Source organism: Aquarana catesbeiana, linkage group LG03, assembly GCF_042186555.1.
Source record: "Aquarana catesbeiana isolate 2022-GZ linkage group LG03, ASM4218655v1, whole genome shotgun sequence".
Taxonomy (NCBI): Eukaryota; Metazoa; Chordata; class Amphibia; order Anura; family Ranidae; genus Aquarana; species Aquarana catesbeiana.
In genome coordinates, this window is record NC_133326.1 from 633,315,711 (window position 1) to 633,342,004 (window position 26,294).

At 45.8% G+C, this 26,294-nt stretch overlaps 1 protein-coding gene and 1 long non-coding RNA gene across 5 annotated transcripts in view; one reads left to right on the forward strand and one right to left on the reverse strand.

Annotated features, from left to right (window-relative positions):
* Positions 1–22,456, reverse strand: part of LOC141133235 (uncharacterized) — a 58,511-nt gene extending 36,055 nt beyond the window's left edge. The window contains exons 1-2 of the long non-coding RNA XR_012243028.1: positions 22,171–22,456; positions 13,823–14,067 (exon numbers count right to left, since the gene is read on the reverse strand). This is a non-coding gene — a long non-coding RNA (uncharacterized lncRNA). The remainder of the gene's footprint in view (positions 1–13,822; positions 14,068–22,170) is intronic.
* The window catches only part of TECR (trans-2,3-enoyl-CoA reductase), a 79,638-nt gene continuing 54,077 nt past the window's right edge, over positions 734–26,294 (forward strand). For 2 of the 4 annotated variants that reach the window (XM_073622489.1, XM_073622490.1), the window contains exons 1-2: positions 734–882; positions 25,519–25,569. In XM_073622489.1, coding sequence (XP_073478590.1) covers positions 868–882; positions 25,519–25,569 — 66 coding nt within the window. In that variant the 5' untranslated portion in view covers positions 734–867. Of the gene's footprint in view, positions 883–24,716; positions 25,570–26,294 lie in introns of those variants that run through there. The other 2 variants (XM_073622487.1, XM_073622488.1) reach the window with 2 other exon arrangements.

The following is a 26,294-nucleotide window of genomic DNA, read 5'->3' on the forward strand; positions in this document are numbered from 1 at the left end:
AGCACAGTGTATAGGGTGCAGTGATCCGGAGTATGTAATGTACAGCACAGTGTATAGGGTGCAGTGATCCGGAGTATGTAATGTACAGCACAGTGTATAGGGTGCAGTGATCCGGAGCATGTAATGTACAGCACAGTGTATAGGGTGCAGTGATCCGGAGTATGTAATGTACAGTACAGTGTATGGGGTGCAGTGATCCGGAGTATGTAATGTACAGCACAGTGTATAGGGTGCAGTGATCCGGAGTATGTAATGTACAGTACAGTGTATGGGGTGCAGTGATCCGGAGTATGTAATGTACAGCACAGTGTATAGGGTGCAGTGTACTTGTGTAACTGTAAGAGGTTGGCCATTTCTCAGACTCCATAGAACATCCCTGAGTATGAGTTGTAGGGGGTGTGATGTGAAAAGTGATTGCAGATCATGAAGAATAGTCCGGACAGGTCTCTGTGTCCCCGGAATCCAGCATGGGAAGTCACCTCCTGTCACCCTCATCACCCAGTCTGAGCCACACACCCCGCACTACAAATAGCATGACAGCTGCCTATCACTACTCTGTGCCCCGCCCCTTGCCGCAACCTATTGGACGAGCAGCGTCTCTCTGCCGCTCCGGCTCTCTATTGGCTCCCACAGAGTCAGTCATCCAGAATGCCCCGCCCATGCACCTTACTCTAATTCCGCCCGTAGAAGGGGACGCGAGCGGTAATTGGCTTGACGCTGAACGACACGCCCTCTCAAGCCAGTCTGGAGGCCCTGATTGGATAAAACCCTTCCCCCTCCCCCAGTCATCCTGTTGCCCCGCCTGTGGCTGGAGGTCTGGCAGGTACCGTCTAGGTGTGGGGCGCTGCGGCTGAGCCCGGAGGAAATATGAAGCACTATGAGGTGAGCGGAGAGCCCGGGCCGTGTGCGGTGTGAGGTGTGTGTTTGCGGTGTCAGAGTTCTCCCCCCTTCCTCTCCTCTCCAGCCGGTGCAATCCGCGGAGACTGAGAACAACGAGGCTTAGAAGAGGACGGGAGCCGGCGGGGGGCAAACCTAGAGAGAAGGCGAATGACAGCTGAGGAGGGGGGAGGGGACAAGCGCCATAGAAGAGGCTGACAGTGATAAATGTGATCCAGTGATGGAGGTCTGAGGACAGTGATGGGGGAGGGGAGTCACTGATCATTGTCCTATCACCAAACATTCCTTCCCACAAATCCATATCAGTCTGCAGCCACAATTCTACATCAATGTCCGGCCAGCTTGGAGATCTGATGGAGCGTTCACATGTCTTCGTACCGGCTGTAAATACGGGGAACACATCCTAGATGGAAGCTGGTAGGAGGCTCCGTGTGTCTATGGATGCACACAGCCTGGATGGGGGGGCCCACCGGTGCACCGCAATAGCAACGGGTTGCTATGGTGACCGACACAGAAGAGGAAGAGCGCCAGCGTTGGGGACCCTAGAAGAGGAGGAGCCAGGAGCGCCAGCGGGGGGGACCCTAGAAGAGGAGGAGCTAGGAGCGCCAGCCGGGGGGGGACCCTAGAAGAGGAGGAGCTAGGAGCGCCAGCCGGAGGGGGACCCTAGAAGAGGAGGAGCTAGGAGCTCCAGCGGGGGGGACCCTAGAAGAGGAGGAGCTAGGAGCGCTAGCCGGGGGGGACCCTAGAAGAGGAGGAGCTAGGAGCTCCAGCGGGGGGGGGGGACCCTAGAAGAGGAGGAGCTAGGAGCGCTAGTTGGGGGGGGACCCTAGAAGAGGAGGAGCTAGGAGCTCCAGCGGGGGGGACCCTAGAAGAGGAGGAGCTAGGAGCGCTAGCCGGGGGGGGGACCCTAGAAGAGGAGGAGCTAGGAGCTCCAGCGGGGGGGACCCTAGAAGAGGAGGAGCTAGGAGCGCTAGCCGGGGGGGACCCTAGAAGAGGAGGAGCTAGGAGCGCTAGCCGGGGGGGACCCTAGAAGAGGAGGAGCTAGGAGCTCCAGCGGGGGGGGACCCTAGAAGAGTAGGAGCTCCAGCGGGGGGGACCCTAGAAGAGGAGGAGCTAGGAGCTCCAGCGGGGGGGGGACCCTAGAAGAGGAGGAGCTAGGAGCTCCAGCGGGGGGGGGACCCTAGAAGAGGAGGAGCTAGGAGCTCCAGCGGGGGGGACCCTAGAAGAGGAGGAGCTAGGAGCTCCGGGGGGGACCCTAGAAAAGGAGGAGCGCCAGCGGGGGGGGGGCCTGATGGGCACAGATAAGGCTGCACTGATGGGCACAGATAAGGCTGCACTGATGGGCACAGATAAGGCTGCACTGATGGGCACAGATAAGGCTGCACTGATGGGCACAGATAAGGCTGCACTGATGGGCACAGATAAGGCTGCACTGATGGGCACAGATAAGGCTGCACTGATGGGCACAGATAAGGCTGCACTGATGGGCACAGATGAGGCTGCACTGATGGGCACAGATGAGGCTGCACTGATGGGCACAGATGAGGCTGCACTGATGGGCACAGATAAGGCTGCACTGATGGGCACAGATAAGGCTGCACTGATTGGTGCTGGTGGGCACTGGTTGGTTACACTGTGGGCACTGATGGCTGGTACTGTGGACACTGGTAGGTGGCACAGAAGCCTCTGCAGAGGCTCTCCAGATCAGGACTAATGTCCCTCTCACAGCCGCCGGTGATCAGCTTTTTTTAGCGTGAGGAGAAAAAATAGCTGATTACCAGCTCTGTTTACATCACATGATCAGCTGTCATTGGCTGACAGCTGATCATGTGGTAGGGGGTCGGGATCAACCCCTTACTCCGATCTGTGATCAGACGAGTCTCATAGACTCGCTGAACACAGAGCACGGGGCGCGCAGGCCGCTCAAGCACGGGAGGACGTCTATGGACGCCCTTCCGGCAAATCCGGTCTGTGCTGTAGCCGTCTTTCGGCTATAGCGCGGACGGAAGGTGGTTGATAATAAAAATGAATTGATGGCATGGGTATCCACACAGGGGTCCCTGGAAGACTCGAGTCCACGAGATACTAATAAAATCTAATATGGCATTACCTATAAGTAGTGTAAATATCTGCTAAACGTGTACCGTTTAGGAGATATTTACATTACATGCAGCCAGTGACGTCACCGGCGCATGCGGTCTGAAGGAACGTTCCTTCTGAGCCCTGTGCCGCAAATGGCGGCTCCCGCGTGCATGCACGGGAGTGGCGTTATCGTGGCTCCAGACGATCGCAGCGCCAGAGCCCGTGTACCCGGAAGAAACACCGGGGAAGAGGTCAGCCGTCTCAGCGGTGTGCGGGCGCCACTGGAACAGCTTCATTCTAAGGTAAGTATTTCATAATGAGCTAGTATGCGATGCCTTTGTCTTCCAGGGTTCTCTTTCTCTCTTTTTTTTTTTTTTTTTTTCCAGGGTTTACAATCTCTTTAATGCGGAACTTTACCCATAACAACTTGATAAAAAAAAAAAAATAATGTTCTTTAGCAAGGGACATACTACACCATCAATATTAGTGTGTGCTGCAAATTCCCTCCAGCATTGCTCCTGTCTCTTCTTGCTGGAAGCGGCCATTTTGCTGAAGCCCAGAACACCTGAACAGCAATAAATCGTAAAGTGGAACTAAACCCATCAATTTTACCACTTGCCACCCATAGGAAGTCCTCAGGTTTCAGTGGTATACACCGTGATGATGCCTGCACCTACATGCATCATCCTGGTATCAATATTTTCAGCTGGCGATTCCGAGTGGCTAATTAGCCACTCAATCCCCTCTGTGGGTGGCGGAAGGGGGTCCCACCCCCCCCTCCCACCGCCACTTTCCCGAGCTCTCCTACCTATCCCATCGCAGAGGCCAGGAGCGATGCGGCTGCCCTGTACAGAGAGAGAGGAACTGACGTCGTTCCCCTCTCTCTGTAACCCTGGAAACCAGGAGTGACGAGTAATTCATCACTTCTGGTGCCAGTCCTTTGTTTACCTTGCCACCAGCGGCCAGGAAAGCCGCCAATCAGACCGTTCTGGGGTCTAATAGACCTCAGATCTCTCCATAAAGAGGACCTGTCATGGTGAAAAAAAAAAAAAAATTGTTTAAAAAAAAAAAGTTTTTTTTTTCTTTTTTAAAGCATCCCCGTCCCACCGTGCTTACGCGCTAATGCGAATGCATATGTTACTCCGCGCACATATGTAAAGGGTGATCGTACCACACATGTGAGGTATTGTCACGAACATCAGAGCGAGAGCAAAAATTCTAGCACCAGACCTCCTGCGCAACTCTAAACTGGTAACCTGTAAAGGCGTTTAAAGCCTTGCCCATGGAGAATTTTAACCGCCTGCCGACCGCTGTAAGATGATGTACGTCAGGAGAATGGCACAGCTGCGCAAATGGGCGTACCTGTATGTCTCTCCGCCACGCGGGAACTACGGACTCGATGTCCGCCGGTGGCCCGCGATCGTGACACGGAGAGGCAGAACGGGGAGATGCCGATGTAAACAAGGCACTTCCCTGTTCTTCCTAGTAACATGACAGGGATCTACTTTTAGCTCTGATCGCTGTATAATTGTCAATGGTCCCAAAATAGTGTCAAAAGTGTCCAATCTGTCAGCCGCAATCACAATAAAAAAAATCGTAGATCGCCGCCATGACTAATTAAAAAAAAAAAAAATTATAATAAAAATGCCATAAATCTATCGCCTATTTTGTAGACGCTATAACTTTTGCGCAAACCAATCAATATACGTTTATTGCGATTTTTTTTTTTTTTTTTTTTTTTTTTTTTTTTTTTTTTTTTTTTTTTTACCAAAAACATGTAGAAGAATGCATATCGGCCTAAACTGAGGAAGAAATAGTTTTTTTGTATATATTTTTTGGGGATATTTATTATAGCAAAAAGTAAAAAATACTTTCTTTTTTTTTCCAAAATTGTCAGTCTTTTTTTTTGTTTTTTTTTTGTTTAAAGGCGCAAAATAAAAACCGCAGAGTTGACCAAATACCTCCAAAAGAAAGCTCTATTTGTGGGCAAAAAAGGACGTCAGTTTTTTTTCGGACGTGCGCAGTTGTCAGTTGAAGCGACGCAGTGCCGTATCGCAAAAAATGCTCTGTCCATTAACCACTTGCTGACCAGTGCACGCCGATGTACGTCGGCAGAATGGCACTGGCAGGCAAAAGGGCGTACAGGTATCTCCCCTTTAAGAAGCGATGTCGCGAGCACGTGCGCGCCACCACAGTCTCTATGACCACGGGTCCCGCGGACTCTATGTCCGCCGGTTGCCCGGAGAGGAAGAACGGGGAGATGCTTTATGTAAACAAAGCATTCCCCGTTCTGCCTAGTGACAGCACAGTGATCTGCTCTCTGTTTTCAAGAGCTGTGATCACTGTCCAGTGTGTTCAAGCCCAGCCCCCTCACAGTTATGCCGCGTACACACGATCGCACAATCCGACATCAAAATCCATGTTTTTTTTTCCCAACATATGTTGGCTCAAACTTGTCTTGTATACACACGGTCACACAAATGTTGTCGGAAACTTCGAACGTCAAGAACGTGGTGACGTACGACAAGCCGAGAAAAATGAAGTTCAATAGCCAAGTGCGGCTCTTCTGCTTGAGTCCGAGCATGCGTGGAACTTTGCGTCGGAATTTACGTCAACGGATTTTGTTGTTGGAAAATTTGAGATCCAGATCTCAAATTTTGTTAGTCAGGAAACTCCGACGGAAAATGTCCGATGGAGCCCACACACAGTCGGAATTTCCAACAACAAGCTCCCATTGAACATTTTCTACCGGAAAATCTGACCGTGTGTACGGGGCATTAGAATCACTCCCTAGGACACACTTAACCCCTTCACTGCCCCCTAGTGGTAACCCCTTCACTGCCAGTGTCATTTACACAGTAATCAATGCATTTTTAATTGCACTGATCGCTGTATAAATGACAATGGTCCCAAAAATGTGTCAAAAATGTCTGATGTGTCTGCCATAATGTCGCAGTCCCAATAAAAATCACAGATCGCCGCCATTACTAATAAAAAAATGAAAAAATAAAAATGCCATAAAACTATCCCCTATTTTGTAGACGCTATACATTTTGCGCAAACCAATCAATATACGCTTATTGTGAATTTTTTTTTTTTTTTTTTACCAAAAATATGTAGAAGAATAAACATCGGCCTAAACTGAGGAAAAAAAAAATATATTTTGGGGGATATTTATTATTACAAAAAGTAAAACAAACTGCATTTTTTTTTTTTTCAAAATTGTCGCCCTTTTTTTTTTTTTTTTTTTTTTTTTTTTTTTTTTTGTTTATAGCTCAAAAAATAAAAACCGCAGAGGCGAACAAATACCACCAAAAAAAAGCTCTATTTGTGGGGAAAAAAAGGACCTCAATTTTGTTTGGGTACAATGTCGCACGACCACGCAATTGTCAGTAAAATCAACACAGTGCTGAACCGCAAAAAAACGCTCTGGTCATTGGGCAGCCAATTGGTCCGGGCTGAAGTGGTTAAGGGGGTAAATTCTTCCTGGGCTGAAGTCGTTAAACACCACGTCCTACCTGAGTATTGTTGCTGACCATGTCCATACCTTTATGACTACAGTGTACACATCTTCTGATGGCTCCTCCCAGCAGGATAATGCACCATGTCACAAAGATCAAATCATCTCACCACTGGTTTTTTGAACATGACAATGAGGTCACTGTACTCCAATGGCCTCCACAGTCACCAGATCTCAATCCAATAGAGCACCTTTGGGATGTGGTGGAACGGGAGATTCTCATCATGGATGTGCAGACAACAAATCTGCAGCAACTGTGTGATGTTATCATGTCACCATGGACCAAAATCTCTGAGGAATGTTTCCAACACCTTTAAATCTATGCCACAAAAAATGAAGGTGGTTCTGAAGGCAAAAGGGGGTCCAACCTGGTACTAGCAAGGTATACCTAATAAATTGGCCGGTGCCTGTATATACAAGTTTCCAAGCTGAAGATTACACGTGAACACCATACAAGCTCGGATGTTGTGTTCATATGCTACAAGCCTACATTGTTGTGGATGTCTGGCGTGCTTGGAGAATTTATGGTGCGTTCGCTTGCCATTGTGCTGATCCTTAATTATGGAGAACACATCATAGCTCAGCTTGCAGGAGGTTCATTTGGAATAATGTGCGGCTCAGAAACTTATATTTATGGTCTGTACAGTGGCACGTGAACACAACATCTGAGCTCATAGGGCGGTCACCTGCAATCTTCAAGTTGGTAACTTGTATTTACCGTCTCTGCGTTAGCACAATAACCCAGCATCTGAGCTCCAGGTTGATTTCTGATACAGAAACTCTTGTTTACTGTCTACGACTGCACACCAAGGCAACACCAGAGCTCCAAAGTCGTAGAGCGATCGCATGGAACATCCAAATCAGAAACTCAAATTTGTGTTCTGCACAATGCAGAATACAGCATCTGTGTGTGAAGCTCGTAGGGCGTTGACATGGAAGTTCCGACTCTGAAACCTGTATTTACCACCTGTACGATGGCATGCAAACATGGCATCTAAGCTCCAAGCTGGTAGGGTGTTCACTTGTAATGATCACATGGAATCTTGAACTTTATCATTGGTATGTTAGGTAGGCAATGCAGCATCCTGTGCCGTTCTATCGAACACAAATACAAATTTTCCTGTCTGAAATTGCTTGTGATCACCCTACGAGTTTGGATCACTGGTGCTGTGTTCATGTGCCACCATGGACAGTAAATTTGAGTTTCCAAGTTGAACATTCAATGTGAACGCCCTACGAGCTTGGAGCTTAGATGTTGTGTTTGTATGCTATCGTACAGGTGGTAAAATGTAACACATAATTCTGCGCTGCCTAGAAAATAGCAGCTAACACGGCAAATTAGATAAGTGCAATAAGAGTGGGTAAAATGAAACAGTATTATTTGGGACAAATACATGTAAACGAATCCAAAAAATTTTGTGTAGAAATCATAACAGTGAACACGATGTGAATTTGAACTAGAGTGCCACCACCAAACTTAGGGAGGCTTACCAGAGCGTTTGGACACACAAGGTCGTATGTTCTGTGGGTCAAACAGGCTTGTGTTGTATGTACAACCAACGGAACTGGACACTGGGATCCTCTAAATGCTCCAACAGGAACTCACAGCTGTCCTCAGGATAGGCGGTAGTGATGATGTTTCTCATAGAGTTGGTAACCAGGTGACCGTGGATATGGCAGATGAATTCAATGTGGGAAGAACAAAAAAGGGCCACATAGCGTGATTCCGTAAAATAGTGCAATAAATTTAATGAAGTTAGGAAAACTTACATTAGGCAGATAAAAACAGCGCTTTTCCTAAAACAAATGGCTGCAGTGGAGTCCTTCCCGACGCGTTTCGTCTCCATAGACCTCGTCTGGGGGATTTACATTTTTGCATTTTATTTTTGTTTTCTTATGATTATTGGGGTTTATTTCCCATTTGTTTCATATTGTTGAATTTTGCTTCATATTTAAGCGCTACACTTTTGGTACCCACTCCTATCGTACAGGTGGTAAATACAGGTTTTCAAGTCTGATATTCCACATCAACCTCTTATAAGTTCAGAGCTCAAACACTGTTGGCATTGAAAAATCCAAGTTGGAAACTCTATGTGAATGGCTTAAGAGCTTTGAGCTCCGAGTTTCTGAGTCTGATAATCCTCATGAACCTCCTACAAGTTTGGAGGCTGTGGCTTGGAGAAGCTACCCAACATCTTCAACATTACAGGACAAGTCAAGTTGAATGTGACTAATAATGGCCATACGCTATGTGAATTTCAGCTGGTTTGCCCATTGGGTGGCCCTGATGGCTGCCTCCTACTGGATATTCCTCTAATTAAAAATTCAAAGTAGTTGGACAGCTAAATGTTGGCCAAGCACCAGCTGCATCCATTAAGATGCGGATAATTTGATAGTCGACAGGCTGGCCATCTCAGGATTATTCATGGGTTCTCTTCACATGCTGGATGAGCGGCTACGTGCGTACACAGCAGCAGTGCGGGCCATTGATTGTACAGAGTACAAATCTGAAAGCCACTTCTCTTCGCAGGCACTGGGATTTATTTACTACAGCTGAAGGGTGCAAAATCAGGCTCGCTTCTGTATAGAAATCCAGTCAGCTTCAGGTTATATTGCTAAAGCTTAATTAAACAAGCTGAAGTTTGATGCTGACTGGTTTCTATGCAGAGGTGAGCCTGATTTTGCACTCTCCAGCTTTAGTAAATAAACCTCACTGTGTGCAGCAGCGTTTAGATCCACAAGAGAAGAATCCACTGATTCTCACCAGCGGCAGAATCTGAATCTCCGTGTGAATGTAGCCTTACTCCACTATTCTGTATTTAGACTTCAGAACTGTTAAGCCTAATATACACAATGAGAAAATTGAAAGAACAATCATGTTTTTTTTATTTTTTGCTCGCTAGTCTCCTATTGAAAACGAGTGGCTTACTAAAGGTACAAAAATTCTCGTGCATTCTAGTGTGTAACCGGAAGTGATCTCCATGTACGTGTGACCCCACAATAAAAATAAATTATTATACAGGATTTACAGTGTCTTGAAAAAGTATTCATACCCCTTTGACATTTTTACAACCAAAAACATAAATGTATTTTATTGGGATTTTATGTGATAGACCAACACAAATTGGTACATAATTGTGAAGTAGAAGGAAAATTATAAATGGTTTTCAATGTATTTATTTCTTTTTACAAATTAATATATGAAAAGTGTTGCGTGCATTTGTATGCAGCCCCATTTACTCTGATACCCCTAACTAGAATCTAGTGGAATCAATTAGTAAATAGAGTCCACTTGTGTAATTTAATCTTAGTTATAAATACAGCTGTTCTGTGAAGCCCTCAGATGTTAGAGAACCTTAGTATGGCACAACTGCAAACCTATAAAGACGTGGCTGTCCACCTAAACTGACAGGCCAGCCAAGGAGAGCAATAATCAGAGAAGCAGCCAAGAGGCCCATGGTAACTCTGGAGGATCTGCAGAGATCCACAGATTAGGTGGGAGAATCTGTCCACAGGACAACTATTAGTCGGGCACTCCACAAATCTGGCCTTTACAGAAGAGTGGCAAGAAGAAATCCATTGTTGAGCGAAAGCCATAACAAGTCCCGTTTGCAGTTTGCGAGAAGCCATGTGGAGGACACAGCAAACATGTGGAAGAAGGTGCTCTGGTCAGATGAGACCAAAATTGAAGTTTTTAGCCTAAAAGCAAAACGCTATGCTTGGTAGAAAACTAACACTGCACATCACCCTGAACACACCATCCCCACCGTGAAACATGGTGGTGGCAGCATCTGGTTGTGGGGGTGCTTTTCTTCAGCAGGGACAAGGAAGCTGGTCAGAGTTGATGGGAAGATGGATGGAGCCAAATACAGGGCAATCTTAGAAGAAAAAATTAGTTCGCAAAAGACTTAGGCAGAGGTTCACCTTCCATCAGGACAACGACCCTAAACATACAGCCAGAGGTAGAATGGAATGGTTTAGATCGGGGTCGGCAACCCGTCAATCGCGGTCCACCTGTCGACTGCCGGCAGGTGATAGGTGGACCGGGAACAGGTTCCTGTGCCGCCGACCCCCGCCTTCTATGTGTTCCAATCTTTGTCTCCCCAGGCTCTCCTACCAGCCTTCTCCGCGTCTGTGCCGCCCCATCTATATCCTGGTGTCTCTCTCCCCCTTCCGCCTCCATCCTCCTCCGCCGCTGTGATCGGTGAACAGCAGAGACCAGGAGGAAGCACAGCTCAGGACGGAGGGTGGGAGGAGGAGCTGGCCAAACAAACTTTGTTAAACCACTGGTGATTGGTTGCTAGCACACAGGGTGGTCCTAAGCAACCAATCACCACCTTGCTAATACAAAGAGTCACTCTGCCAGCTCCCGCCCCTCTGTCCAGAACTGTGCTACTCCCCGATCTTCACTGTGGAAACGAGTAGGACACTGTGCTATGGAAGAGGAGGGAAGGGAGGGGGTGGGGGGTTACACCACTGTGTGTGTGTGTGGGCGGGGGTGATGTGAAGAGGGCAGAGGACACAGTTATGGGCAGAGTCACCCCCCACAGCAGTCTCCTCTACCACCCTTCAAACCACCCCCACCCCGCATCCCTGCATTCTGACCACAACGCACTCCTGAACCCTACATTCTGACCGCAATGCACCCCCTGAACCCTGCATTCTCAGCTTAATGCACTCCTAAACACTGCACTCTCCAGTAATGCTTATTTTTGTTCTGAGTAAAAAAAAAAAAAGGGTCGATCTTACGGTGTTTGGTTTTTTTTTTTTTTTTTTTTTTCTTTTTTTTTGGGGGGGGGGGGGGGGGGGACACCATGCCCAGTGATCTTTGACTTCATCAGTGTTGTTCAAGTAGATCTCCATCTCTCGAAGGTTGCCTAGCCCTGGTTTAGATCAAAGCATATTCATGTGTTAGAATGGGCCAGTCAAAGTTCAGACCTAAATCCAACTGAGAATCTGTGGCAAGACTTAAAAATTTCTGTTCACAGACGCTCTCCATCCGATCTGACAGATCTTGAGCTATTTTGCAGGAAAAATGGGCAAAAATGTCACTCTCTAGATGTGCCAAGCTGGTAGAGACCTACCCAAAAAGACTTGCAGCTGTAATTGCAGTGAAAGGTGGTTCTACAAAGTATTGACTCAGGGGGGCTGAATACAAATGTACGCCTCACTTTTCACATATTTTATTTGTAAAAAATGTTGAAAACCATTTATCATTTTCCTTCCAATTCACAATTATGTTCCACGTTGTGTTGGTCTATCACATAAAATTCCAACAAAAGACATTTACATTTTTGGTTGTAACCTGACAAAATGTGGAAAATTTCAAGGGGTATGAATACTTTTTCAAGGCACTGTATATAACACCAACAGTTTGCACAGTGATTTAAATAATATTCCCCAGGGTTATCAACATAACAGAATATTTTTCACAAAATGCAAACTATGATTTTTTTTTTTTTTTGTAGATAATTTGTTTTCATTACCCCTTTTCTTCTTCCGGGTCTTTCTCTTGTTTCCGATCATATGTGGTCTTGTTGGCTCAATTTGTGTCGTACGAACACCATACTAACTGCACAAAAATCTTTTGAGTTCCCAAATGAGAAATCTCTCATTCATGTTCCTTTGTACACTTTTGTCTGATATCGTGATCAGATGTTGGAAGCTGTGTACTAACGATTAGATTATCAAGCGATCGGCTCCGATTCTGGTTATTTTCATCCCATTTTCTCATTGTGTGTACTAGGCATTCGCTTTACATACAGACGTGTTGATCTGGTGCCCTGTAGGGCAATTCCCTGGCCCTGTCCCTGGCCCCTAGTCTTCCATCACCTTGGTGTAGCAATCAGGATTGTCACCTCACCATGGGGTAAAGTCCTGTGATAGCAATGCTGCTTATCACTCCAGTGTCGCTGATTCTAAGCTGCTTTATAAAAATGTAAAACACCGCAAGGCAATTTTTTTTTTTTTTTTTTTTTTTTTTACCCCCCATGATCCATTATACCAGTCTTTTTGGATTAAGTTGGTGTTGATTCTATCATTTTATTTATTTTTTAATGATGCCTTACGTTTAGTACCTAATGAGCAGTATCAGATCCCTCCACATCGAGCAGCCTCTTCTTTCTAGCCTTATTCTGTATTACGCTGAAATTTTGCTTAAAATTTTTAATAAAACCCTCTGTTTTAATTGCATACCTTTTTTATTTTAAACCCAGTAGAATCCTCTTTGGGTCTCTGTGCTTCTCTATTCAGTGCAGGCAGATCATGGCTAGTGGGATGGGCTGGCAGGTTGCTGTACATATCTTATCAAACTAAACCAATCGGACACAGCCAATGACTAATCACTGTACTGGCCTGCTGCCCATAACCAATCGCAGCCGGTTACATGACAGTTGTAAACAATGGCTGGCTTCCTTTCAAGCCAGCCATTGTGTACAATTGTGTTGCTAGCTGTGATTGGTCACTGTGATCACATGGTACAGACAGGGCCAATCACAGACCATCTGTGCTATGTGATCAGCTGTGGCCAATCGCAGCTAATTACAACAAAAGGAATCGATTCTCATTCAGTAAAATGCTTGCTTAACTACTTTCCCTCCGGAAAGGTTAAGGCCCCTTTCACACATGCGGACCGTATGTCCGTATTTCATCCATCTGTTTTCGGATGAAATACGGACATACATGCATCCCTATGGGATAGCGGGTGTCAGCGGATGTACATCCGCTAACACCCGATGTCGTCCGCCTCCGCTCTCGTCCGATTCTGCGGACGGAAGAAAATCCTATTTTTCTATCCGTCTGCAGAGCGGATCGGAGGAACACGGACAGACGGTCCGTGTTCCTCCGATCCCCCATAGGGGAGAGCGGAGATCTGACAGGGCGGTCCCTGCACAGTGTGCGGGTCCCGCCCTGTCATCTGCCTGCTCAGCTGGGGAAAGCGGAGCGATCCCCTGCTGAGCAGCGGATAAACACGGGGCGGATCAACACGGATCCGTCCCGTGTGAAAGGGGCCTTAATGACCAAGGCCATATTTTTGTGATCCGGCACTGCATTATTTTAACTGACAATTGTGCAGTCGTGCGACACTGTACCCAAATAAAATGTGTGCCTTTTTTTTTTTTCCCCCAACAAATAGAACTTTCTTCTGGTCGTATTAGATCACCTCCTGCGTTTTTTTTTTTTTTTTTTTTTTTTTTTTTTTTGCCCTATAAACAAAGAAAATAAATACATTGCAGCTTACCAATTCTTAAAGTAATTCTAAATGGTAGGCACTTTACCTTAATGCATTAACACCCAAACCGCCCCCTGTCCCCAAACACTTACCTACTTACTTTTTTCACTCTTCACAGCTGCCAGCTCCAGGTTCCACCATGTCGCTTCCCCTGAACTTCCAGGTTGTAGAGCCTTGCTAGGAGTAGAGGGAATAACAGGCTGCTGCAGCTATCATTCGGTTTGTGTGTGTCTCAGGGCCTGGCGAGGGCACGCATGCATGGGTGACTCTATAGCACCTGGCCAGCTAAAGGAGATACCGGTGAACAGGGAGGTGGGGGTAGCAGTTTGGGGGCAAGCTGGAAAACATGGAAAGGAAGATTATCAGTAGACCCATTCATATTAGGATACTCTGGTAGCGCTGCACGATTCTGACCAAAATGAGAATCACGATTTTTTTTTTTTTGCTTAGAATAAAAAGATCACGATTCTCGCGGCATAAAATCTTTCACATTATACAAAAAAAATTGGGCCAACTTTACTGGTTAAGGGGTTGTAAAGGTAAAAATTTTTTCACCTTAATGCATTCTATGCATTAAGGTGAAAAAACTTTTGACAGTACCGCCGCCCCAGCCCCCCCCGTTTTACTTACCTGACGCCTCGAATCTTCGCTCCTCGTCCTCGTCAGCTTCATTGCAGCTCAGCCTGGTCGCTGATTGGCTGCAGTGGATGGATTGAAAGCAGCGCAGCCATTGGCTCGTGCTGCTGTCAATCACATCCGATGACGCGGCGCGCCGGGGGGCGGGGCCGAGTGATACAGCGAGCGGCTATAGCCGCCGGCTGTATCACAGGAGCGCGCCCGCAAGCACTCACCACCGTGCGAGGGAGCTCGCATGAAGGTGGTAAATGCTTGCGGGGAGGAGCTGAAACAGCCGCCGAGGGACCCCAGAAGACCAGGTTCGGGGCCACTCTGTGCAGAACGAGCTGCACAGTGAAGGTAAGTATAACATGTTTGTTATTTTAAAAAAAAAAAAAAAAACATCTTTACAACCCCTTTAGTTTTTTTAATCCATTTAAGTGTAATTTTTTTTTTTCCCCCCAAAAAAAATGCATTTGAATGACTGCTGCGAAAATACAGTGTGACATAAAATATTGTAACAACCACCATTTTATTCTCTAGGGTCTCTACTAAAAAAAATATATATAATGTTTGGGGGTTCTAAGCAATTTTTCTAGCAAAAAAAAAAAAAAAATGTAACTTGAAACCAACAAATGTCAGAAAAAGGTTTAGTGTTTAAATGGTTAAACTTCCCTCATTTAGACCCCTTTCACACTGGGGTGCTTTGCAGGCGCTGCAGCGCTAAAAATAGCACCTGCAAAACGCCCTGAAAGAGCCGCTCCTGTCTCTCCAGTGTGAAAACCCCGAGGGCTTTCACACTGGAGCGGTGCGCTGGCAGGAAAGTTAAAAAAAAGACCTGCTAGCAGCACCTTTTGGAGCAGTGTGTAATACCGCTCCTCCACCGCTCTTGCCCATTGAAATCAATGGGCAGCGCAGCTATACTGCCAGCAAAGTGCTGCTGCATCAGTGCTTTGCGAGTGGTTTTAACCCTTTTTCGGCCGCTAGCAGGGGTTAAAAGCTCCCCGCTAGCGGCCGAATACCTCCGCAAATACGACGGTAAAGCGCCGCTAAAAATAGCGGCGCTTTACCCCCGCCCCAGTGTGAAAGGGGCCTAACACACCAAAGTGTATTCCTTTTGATCTAAAGGACAAATTGTTACAATGTTTATACTTAAGCTCCACTGCTAAAGAATGTTGTGATTCTTGGCAGACTGCCCGTTTTTTCTTTTTTTTTTTTTTTTTCCTTTCTTTTGATAGCTGCGGACTTCAGCAGAGCAGAGAGAATTCTCTGCATAGAAAAAATCGGGAAATACTTTGTCAAGATCGCAAGCGGGAAAAAATCACGATAACGATTCTTAACGATTAATTGTGCAGCTCTACTCTCTAGAGATGTAAAACTTCTGGAAATTTTCGAAGCCATGAGAAAACAATGTTGTTTTTTTTCCAAAAATTAAAAAAAACAAAACAAATTGATCTTTTTGATTTCCACATGTCATTGTATCTATAAATGAAGGGAGTCTATTTTTGAGAGTGGTTTGTAAGACTTCATTACTGGAAGATACTGCTGATGAAGAAACACTTTGTGATGATCCAGAAGAAGCAGAAAGAGTGTTTCTGGAATGAGAACTCTAGTCCTCACCATTTCATTCCATAAAGTTTTTTTTTTTTTTAATTAACTTTAGGGCAACTCTGTCATGGCAGGATGTGTTTTTTCATCCTTGTAGCATTTGGAAAAGAATATTTCTTCTCACAATATTTGTAAATTGCAGCTTTTCTCTCAGCAGACATTGATTGCACTGTGGAAATGTTTCCAAACTCTAGATGTTGGTCTCACCATTTTACTGAAAGGAGGAAAAGAAAAAACAATTTACTGATTGGACTATAGGGAAACATTATACTGTGATGGTGGAGAACATTCACAGGAAACTTTTAATGGTTGTAAAGATAAACTAATTTTGTCAGACAAATTTGCCCTCTTACCTGTCAGTGAAGGCCTCAGAGGTCAGAAACCATCATCTACTGCAGTGGTTCTCAACTCCGGTCCTCAGGACACACTAACAGGCCAGATTTCAAGTATTACCTTGGGGAGCAGGGTTGCCACCTCATCACTTTAAACCCGAACACATCTGAATGATACAGGTTCTGAGGTTAATTTAAAGCAGATAAGGCACTAAGTGAGTTTATTTACCACCTTAATCAGCCACAGAACTTGTGTAAGTCATATGTGTTTGTTTTAAAGGGATGAGGTGGCAACCCTATTTGGGAGATGCAGACTAGAAAACTGCAATCACTGAGCAGCAAATGATATCGCTTGTGATGTCTTTCCGTTCTCTTGCAAACCTGGCCTGTTAGTGGGTCCTGAGGACAGGAGTTGAGAACCTCTGATCTACTGTATCCCAACAATCACCCAACTGTAGGAGATACAAGATGGAGCCCACAAGCAAACAAAATTGGAGCATTTCCCCTGCATTGCCCCCTAGTGGCAGAAATGCATATTTCTCTTGTTTGAGAACTGCATTGAGAATTAGTATTACTTGAATTGTATTCCAGGATTTGCTTGTCTTCAGCTGAGAGAACTTGCAATAATTTAAGACTTCACCTAAAGTCTCATACATTTTTTTCATTAACGTCTTCCTGTTATATAGTTTGAATTCAATGTCATAGACATATTTTTAACATTGTAAAAGAACATAGTCCACACTCCATGCCCCCCCCCCCCCCCAATTTTTCAGTTTTTGTTCCAGGCCTTCCCATCTCTTCTTTGGACCTCCTCTATTTAAAAAAAAAAAAAATAGGGTAAATCACTTTAAATGTGTTGGCTTCATAGATTTTAGACTTTTTAGGATCACCCCTATTTTTACATCTGATGTTCTGGCCAGTAACACACTTCCTGTCCTAAGGAGCCCACAGATGCATCCATTTTTTTTTTTTTTTTTGTTCAATTAGTGGGTTGGACAAAAAAGCTGACCCGATTCCCCAATCAACACATTTGATGTGGATGGGGGAATTCTCCCCGCTGTGTTTGTATCCTGACAGTGAAGAGACTTCCCCCACCACCATAATATGGTGATCAGCTGATCGAGCAGCAAAAATTCGACATGGTGGTTGAACAGAAGTCGGTTAGTAGATCGACTTCTGTTCAACCACAGTGGCCATACATGAATCAAAATTTTTGTGGTCCCTGCTGACCCGGACGAGTTTTAATCCATGTATGGCTGTAGGGTGGCTGCACTCTGGATGGAGGAGCATTGGAGCCACCCTTGGACCGCAGCATTGTCAAGCTAGGGAGAAGGTGTTAGATACACTAGTAGCTTTAGATGGACTTGACTAACATACACTGTATTGCCAAAAGTATTGGGACACTTGCCTTTACACGCACATGAACTTTAATGGCATCCCAGTCTTAGTCTGTAGGGTTCAATATTGAGTTGGCCCACCCTTTGCTGCCATAACAGCTTCAACTCTTCTGGGAAGGCTGCAGGTTTAGGAGTGTGTCTATAGTAATGTTTGACCATTCTTCCAGAAGTGCATTTGTGAGGTGAGGCACTGATGTTGGACGAGAAGGCTTGGCTCGCAGTCTGCGCTCTAATTCATCCCAAATGTGTTCTATCGGGTTGAGGTCAGGACTCTGTGCAGGCCAGTCAAGTTCCTTCACCCCAAACACACTCATCCATGTCTTTATGGACCATGCTTTGTGGACTGGTGCGCAGTCATGTCAGAACAGTAAGGGGCCATCCCCAAACTGTTCCCACAAATTTGGGAGCATGAAATTCTGAAAGAATGGTCAAACACTCATTAACCTTGTGGATAGCCTTCCTAGAAGAGTTGAAGCTGTTATAGCTGGAATAGGTGGGCCAACTGAATATTGAACCCTACGGACTAAGACTGAGATGCCATTATAGTTTGTGTGTGTGTAAAGGGAGGCGTCCCAATGTTTTGGTAATATAGTGTATAATTGGGGGGGGTTCTAAGTGCCTGGGTATCACTATAAGTTTACACTTGTGATATAATGCATGTTGCTCTGTCAAGCTAGGAGAGATCAGCGACCCCTGGCCCACAGGCGTGACAGTGGAACCCAGGAACATGGAGGGGGTCCGCACTGCCGGGGGTCCTTTAAGGCAATTAGGTGGTCGAGAGTTGACCTGTCAGATTTACACACACACACACACACACACACACCCCAGGCCCTGAGTAAATCTAACCCCTCCCCTGCTGTCATTGACAAATGACATAACCCCTCAGTGACAGTGAAAGGGGTTAAAGGAAGTTGAAAATTAACACACTGGTTGGATCACCAGTTGAAAATAAAGGGGGGGTAAATAAGCTAGGGCTTTTTCACACGGGTGATCCGCCCGGCGGACTTTGCTTTGCTCAGTGGTAGATCGATCTGCTGATCCCCGCTGAGCAGGCAGATGACAGGTCTGTCTCCATTCACTGTGCTGAGATGGACCTGTCAGAGCCCCGCTCTCCTCTATGGGGAGATCAGATGAAAACAGACCTCCTGTCCGTTTTTCATCCGATCCGCCAGACGGATGGAAAATAGGGTCTCTATCCGTCTGGATTTCAGGGATCGGATTGGATAGTAGCGGGTGTCAGCGGACATGTAACCGCTAAGATATCCGCCGCCCCATAGGGCTGAATGGAGGCTCAGATCGGACCTGGTCAGAAAACCCGTGTGAAAGGGGCCTAAAAAAAAAGAAAACCATGCAGTTGCCACTTTTAAAAATTGGTAAGCTGCAAAATGTAACATTTTTGCTTTTGAGTTTAGATACACTATAGGGCGTATTTATAAATATGTGCATTTGTTCTGTGCAAGTGCCATCAAAATTGAAGGTACTAGGCAAAAGTTCTTCTTTCATAAGAAAGTGTGAATTGGGGAAAATACTGCATTATGACCACTATGGGGTTTATTTACTAAAGGCAAATCCCCTTTGCACTGAAAGTGCACTTGGAAGTGCAGTCGCTGTAGATCCGAGGGGGACATGCAAGGAAAATAAAAAACAGCAATTTTGCTTGCACATGATTGGATGATAAAATTAGCAGAGCTTCCCCTCATTTCAGATCTAAAGCGACTGCACATTTCCGAATACACTTGCAGTGCACTTGTAGTGCAAAGTGGATTTGCCTTTAGTAAATCATCCCCTATGTGTCGCAGTGTGTTGGCTCCATGCAAAATCAACTTTAGGTTAAAAAAAAAAAAAGTGCAAACCGCTGCCATGTGAACCTAGCCAAAGATGGGACTTCAATCCACTAGAGAGATTTCTTCTCTTTTCCTGTTGTCTCCAGGACAGGAAGTGAGGGGAAATCACCCCGTGGGGACAAAGACAGCAAACAATAACCTGATGATGGTTTTAAGCCTACTCTATCCAAAGCTAAAGGGTTTTTTTTTTTTTTTTTTTTTTTTTTTTTTTTTTTAAATTTACATTCACTTTAAGGTTACATTCACACTGTATTTTCATGTGGTGCATGTGAAATGTGCTTTATATATGCTTCATCCCAGCATTTCCATCTAAACGCTGGGATGAAAATAGTGAGAAGTAAATGATGCAGCAAGCAGGATTTTTATCAAAGTGGTTGTAAAGGCGCACGTTTTTTTACCTTCATGCATTCAATGACCTTCATGCCTTGGCTCTCCAGGGACTCGCACTCCTGATTGGCTTTCGCTGCTGTCAATCACAGCCAGTGAGCCAGTCGGGAGACAGAGAAGGCAGGGCCGAGCCTCGGCTCCGTGTGTGAATAGACACACAGAGCACCGGCTCGGGAACGTGCCTGCTTGGGTGCCCCCACAGCAAGCTGCTTGCTGTGGGGGCACCCGGCAGGGGGGGAGGGGCCAGGAGTGCCGGCGAGGGACCTGAGAAGAGGAGGATCTGGGCTGCTCTGTGCAAAACCACTACACAAAGCAGGTAAGTATAACATGTTTGTTATTTTAATGTATAAAAAAGAGGGTTTACACTTTACACACTGCTTGAAAACTTTGTAGGTAGCCTAAAGCCAGCTATAGATGGGTCAAATTTTGACCGGTTCAGCAGGGACTGGCTGAAATTTGATCGCTCTATGGGCAGGCTGGTTGTACTGAAAGTGATACTAGTCTCAGTTTTATTTAGTTAAAAACAACAAACATGTTATACTTACCTGTTCTGTGCAGTTGGTTTTACAAGGAGCAGCCCCAATCCTCTTCTTCTCGGGTCCCTTTTGGTGCTCCTGGCCCCTCCCTCCTGTCGAGTGCCCCCACAACAAGCAGCTTGCTATGGGGGCACCCTAGCCAAGCCACTGCTCTGTATGTCCATTCAGAAACAAAGCCCTGGCCCCACCCCCTCTCTCTCCTCATTGGCTCATTGACTTTGATTGACAGCAGTGGGAGCCAATGGCGCCACACTGCTGTCTCAGGCAATGAGGAGGGAGAGTCCCGGACGTCTGAGTCTTTCGTGCAACATTGCTGGATCTAGATGAACCTCAGATAAGTATTAGGAGGGCTGCTACACATAGAAGGCTTTTAATCTTAATGCATTAAGATAAAAAAAAACTTATGCCTTTACAACCACTTGAAGTCAATCAATTTAATTGACTTCAGTACAACCATCCAGCGGCTATAGCCACCAGCAGTAATCATTGTGTTCTGCTGGTTGGGAAGGCTCCCTGCTGGCAAAGCGCAATAATGCCGCGTACAGACGATCAGAATTTCTGACAACAAATGTTTGATGTGAGCTTGTTGTCGGAAAGTGTGTAGGCTCCATCGGACATTTGCTGTCGGAATGTCCGACAACAACTGTTTGAGAGCAGGTTCTCAAATTTTCAGACAAAAAAACTTGTTGTTGGAAATTCCGATCGTGTGTACGCGTTTCCGACGCAAAAAGTTCATGCATGCTCAGAATCAAGCAGAAGAACCGCACTGGCTATTGAACTTTATTTTTCTCGGCTCGTCGTACGTCTTGTACGTCACCACGTTCTTGACGTTCAGAATTTCCGACAACATTTGTGTGACTGTGTGTATGCAAGACAAGGTTGAGCCAACTTCTGTCGGAAAAAAATCCACGGTTTGGTTGTTGGAAATTCCGAACATCTGTACGCGGCATAACTCTGCGAGAGGGATTTTACCCATCGACACTGACTGTGTTGATGGGGGAATCGAGAGATTTTTCTTTTCCTTTCCACCCGTGGTTGCAGGAAAGGAAATTGTATCATCTATGGGTTGCAATCTGAATGCACAATCCTCTTTGGAGCTGCCAATAGCTATGTAGTGCAAGGACCTGCCTGTCTGGATATGGATGGATTGGGTAGATTACATCGTTCCTCATATTGCATAGTTTTGGTAAATCTAAAGTTGATTGTACAAAGATTTAATGGCCAGATTGTACTGTGTATGGTAACCATAGGACTGGAGTTTTGTTAAAGGGTCATTTCACCCTAAAGTGATCTTTCAGGTCTAGCACGGTCCGGTGGGCAGCCACCCAATAGCTTCTTATTTCTCTGGTGGTGTGATCTCCTGCTCTAGTTCCTAGCTCTGATCTGCATTACCACACGTCCCGCTCACAGCGCAGGTGTTCCCGTTCCTCCTGTCGCATTCCCCATTAACGTAATAAATTAAAATTCCATCAGGGAGAGCTGATACAGCTCATAATGTCTCTGGCAGGTGGACAGACTAGAAAATTCAAGTGCAGAGATGTCACCATCAGAGTCCCTGAGAGTCCATCAGAAGATCAGAGCCACCAAACATATCAAATCTCAGTTTTAGGTGGAATGACCCTTGAATACAGCATAGAGAAAAGCTCATTAAACAGTCCTGTTAGAAAGGAACTTGCAGGTATAAAGTATCAGTGTAGTGGGCACTGTTGTCGGGTACTCACTGTGCTGGTGGTCCTCGCTCAGCGCTTGGATGTTCCCTCCTGCTGTTCGGTGTGGAGCTCAGTATGTGGAAGTGCTGTAAACGCCTTTGTGACATTATGCTTGTGTAAAGCATCCTCCAGCTACTGTCCTGATGGACGCAGAGCAGTTCTGATGCCTCTTCTGTGCTCACAGTGGATATATAGAAGTCTCATTTCCAGAGAGGATTAGGCATGTCGTGGGTGGAGTCTATGCACAAGCCACTCCCTCTTCTGTGCAGAGCATCTCTTCGGCACACTTGGCTTAGCCGCTCTCTGATGTGTTTGATCAACACCATCCCTGAGAATGTAGAAGTTCCCCAGCTGTTCTGGTCACCATCCACGGGAAGAAACTTGGGGCCCATTTACACTGCTGAGTTGCAATGTGCTCAAACTTCTCCAAAATAAAAATAGTGTCTTGTTCCCATTTTTAAATATGACTTTTCTGGATTTTATTTTATTTCTTTAAACATTTTTAGTGCATTGGGAGGTCTATAGACGCCAATTGCATCGCATTTTGATGTGCAGGTAATAACAAGCCCTGGTCAATGACTGTTAACAATAGCCACTCTAAATTTAAAAACTCATTGAAAATGTGTGCCTAACACTACCTTAACCCCTCTATGCACATGCATAAAGCTGACATTATTATTATTATTATATAGTGCCAACAGTTTGCGCAGCGCCTTACAACATGAGGGCAGACAGTACAGTTACAATGCAATACAATTCAATACAGGAGGAATCATATGAGTGAATGTTGGTGGATCGCATTACTTATTGGCTTCTAATATATTCTGAAAGCTCCAGAACCAATATCCCTACATCCCTGTTCTAGGTTTTAAAGCTTCCATCTTGATACTATTTTATTTTAATTTTTTTACATGAGCCATTTCCCATTTTAGAACATAGTTTGCTGGTTCACACTGATGAGGTGCAGGAAAACGCATGGGATTTGGTCAAATCCCATATGATTCTGTGCCGTGCGATTTGAGCCCATTAGTTTTGTACGGCTCAAATCGCACCGCATCCGCACAATTAATGGCCAGGATGAAATTTTAATACACCAGTGCAAGGGTGTCAAACCCAGTTTAATCGTGCAGGCGTATCAAAATTTAAGGGCCAGTTCTATCTGTAAGATTAGATGTCCAGAGCACTCCACCCCCCCCCCCCCCCTTTACCTCAGAGGTCAAAAGCCCCCCACTTTCAGAAGTCAAGAGTCCCCCACCCTCACTTACTTTACAGTGCACTCCCCCTTACCTTGTGCTGCTGCTGGAAAGAAGCTGGGAAGCAGAAAGTGCAGGGTCTGGAGGACCAGAGGAGGGCTGGAGTCAGCTGCCAGAGTATGCTGAGACCAGGGGAGGCAGAGATGAGGTGGTGCTGCGGCTGCACAAAGAGGCGCAAGATCTTTTGGGTGACGTTCTGTCCTCCTCTTTGCTGTTGACTGCTGAGACAAGGGGGTCCTGCAGCTGCAGGAGAGGTGCGAGGGCTGCATGAAATGGCCTGGCGGTCCGGATTCAGCTTGCGGGCCTTGTGTGACTAGTGGATGTGCTGTCCCATGGTACCCTCACTGTGCCTCCCTGGTAAGTCCCTGAATACCCCTATAGGCTCGTTTAGGCTTTGTGCACTTGGATTATTACCAGGGCTCAGTGTGGGGATCTTTCTGCTTCCCAATTCCCTTTTTGTTAGGCAGCCAATCCTTACTGGTCTCAGCTTTAGCATGATTGGTGATGCTCAAGTTGGAGGGTGCATTTAGCCAAGGAAGGACATGGCAAGAAAGGGTACACAACATTGATAGACTAGGGGAATGTGTGACTTGCCTGTCGGCTCCTACATCCTGTTAAGGACAGGTGCTCATGGGGTCACCAGTTTGCTTCACACTGGGAAATGGGGGGGGAAAGGTAGAAGGTGAGGTCTTCTTTTCCACAAGCACTTTAGCTTGGCACACTAACATGAAAAAAGAACCCTCACTAGTCAGTATTATCACTAGAGCCTCACCTCCTTCAGCTGCCGGGGGGCATATCTCGTAGTGAGGTACAGCCACTATGCTCTGTGGGGTGCTAATCCACTATGGGATTTGCCATGATATTCAGTTTAGTCTGGTTAGCCCCTGCCAAGTAATGCATAGTGGATGGGTAGATAGATGAATCGGAGACCAGCAGGTCTGTAGATGTATCTGGTAAGAAAGGGCATATAACTGTTGCAGTGTCTCATTATACTTACTGTCACCAGTGGGGTAAGTCTTCATTGTCTTATATCTGTCTTTTTCACAAGTGTCTTATTTTGGGCTGTCCAAGTGTCTGCTTTCTCTTTTTCCCTCCCTCCCTCTCGCTGGGGTCTCATTTCTATTTCGTGTGGGGGAACGGCCTAAATTTAGTGTCCTGGGACTGAGCCCAGATATTTGCTGAGATCAATGAATACCAGGAGTCAACCATAGAGGTGTAGAGAGACATCTTTGCAGGGAAGGGGGGCCAAGGGTGCAGGAGGGTATTGAGTAGCCAGAGGACATCAGGCAGCGAAGTGGGAGAAGATAGGTGAAGCGTAGATAATGAGACATCCAGGGCACAGAGACGGAGATCAGGGATGCCGTGTGCACTTCTGGTTTGTTTGGTCTTGCAGTGCAGGTATCTGGCTGCCGTCGGTGTCACTGTGTGGGGTCTTGCCGGCTAGGTGCCTCCTGGGAAGTGTAGAAACTGACAGATGTGAAAAAGCCTAGGGAGTGATAAATATAGAGATCTGCTTCATATTACATCTGGAGAGCCAGGATAGAGCAAGACTTCCAGGGGGAGAGGATTGGAGACATTTGGAGGGAGAGAAGAGACGGAACATGAACTTGGGATTGACTGCTCTGGATAGTTAGAGAGTTGAAGACTGAGAAGAGACTGCAAGTGAGAAAGGGAGGGACTGGATGTAAGAGACTGACGTATCGACCAAGGCCAGGACAGAGGGATGTCTTTCATTACTACACCTGTTGCAAAGACAGCTTCCTGGGAGAGACATCTGTGTTGAGAGAGAAAGCATGAGACTGCTGAGATAGCAGAAAGGTTGCTGAGGTAGTAATCTCTGAATCCAGGACGATTGTGCGAAACGGAGGAAGGATACGGGATCGTAGTAAAGCAAAAGCATTACTGAGAACTTGTTAATAAGGATTGGGTCATCTGGAGAGAGCAGTGTTTGACTTTTTCAGACAGCTTGTTAATAATGGATATAAACTCTGTAGTTTCGGAAATAAGCCGTCCCAAGGGACAAAATGGCAGCCCAGCGACAACTAAACGTACCTCTAAATCTTCAAAGAAAAAAACTCCTACTAAACGTGCTACTGTTTATTTTGAGGTGGAGATCCTGGATGCCAAGACACGGGAGAAGCTCTGCTTCCTGGACAAGGTAAGAGGCCATGGAGTGATTGAGAGTTTTGACAAGTAAGAATGTGCTGGAATGGAACTTAGGTGGGGATGGGAAATGTTTTAAAAGAATGAAGCATGTCTGATGCTGCAAGGGTGCAGAAGGTTAGGGGTTGGGTTGAGAAGTGCTGAGGGGGTTGTATGGGTTAAAGGGTGCAGAGGGAGGGTTTGGGGGGGGGGGGGTCAGGTTTAAATATCCTGAGGTGGGCTGGTGGTTTGGGTTTAGGTGTGCTGAGTGGGGGGGGGGGGCAAATAATTACATTAAGGCATGCTATGAGAGCATGGGTTGTGGAGTGGTAGGGTCAGGGACTGGATTAGATGATTCCTTAGAGTACAAATTGCATTGTTGTAGGAAGGGATACTAAATAGGGAGGTATGAAACAAAACAAAAGAATTGGTTTTGAAATGCAGTCCATGGACTTTATGGGCACACAACATTCATTTGTTAAAAAATATCAATGTTTATTAATTTTCTGCCATACTTCCCTATTTACAATAATGAGTAGGCAACAAGAGACCACTTGGAGGTACTATGGGTACTCGTTGGTTTAAGACATACAAGTGCCATGTCCTATTGCTATGAAACAGAAGAATTTATTTAGGACCGCAGTCCATGGACTTTATGGGCACGCAACATTCATTTGATAAAAAATATCTTTTTTTTTTTTTTTTTTTTTATGCACGTTTAAAATCATAAAATCAATGAAA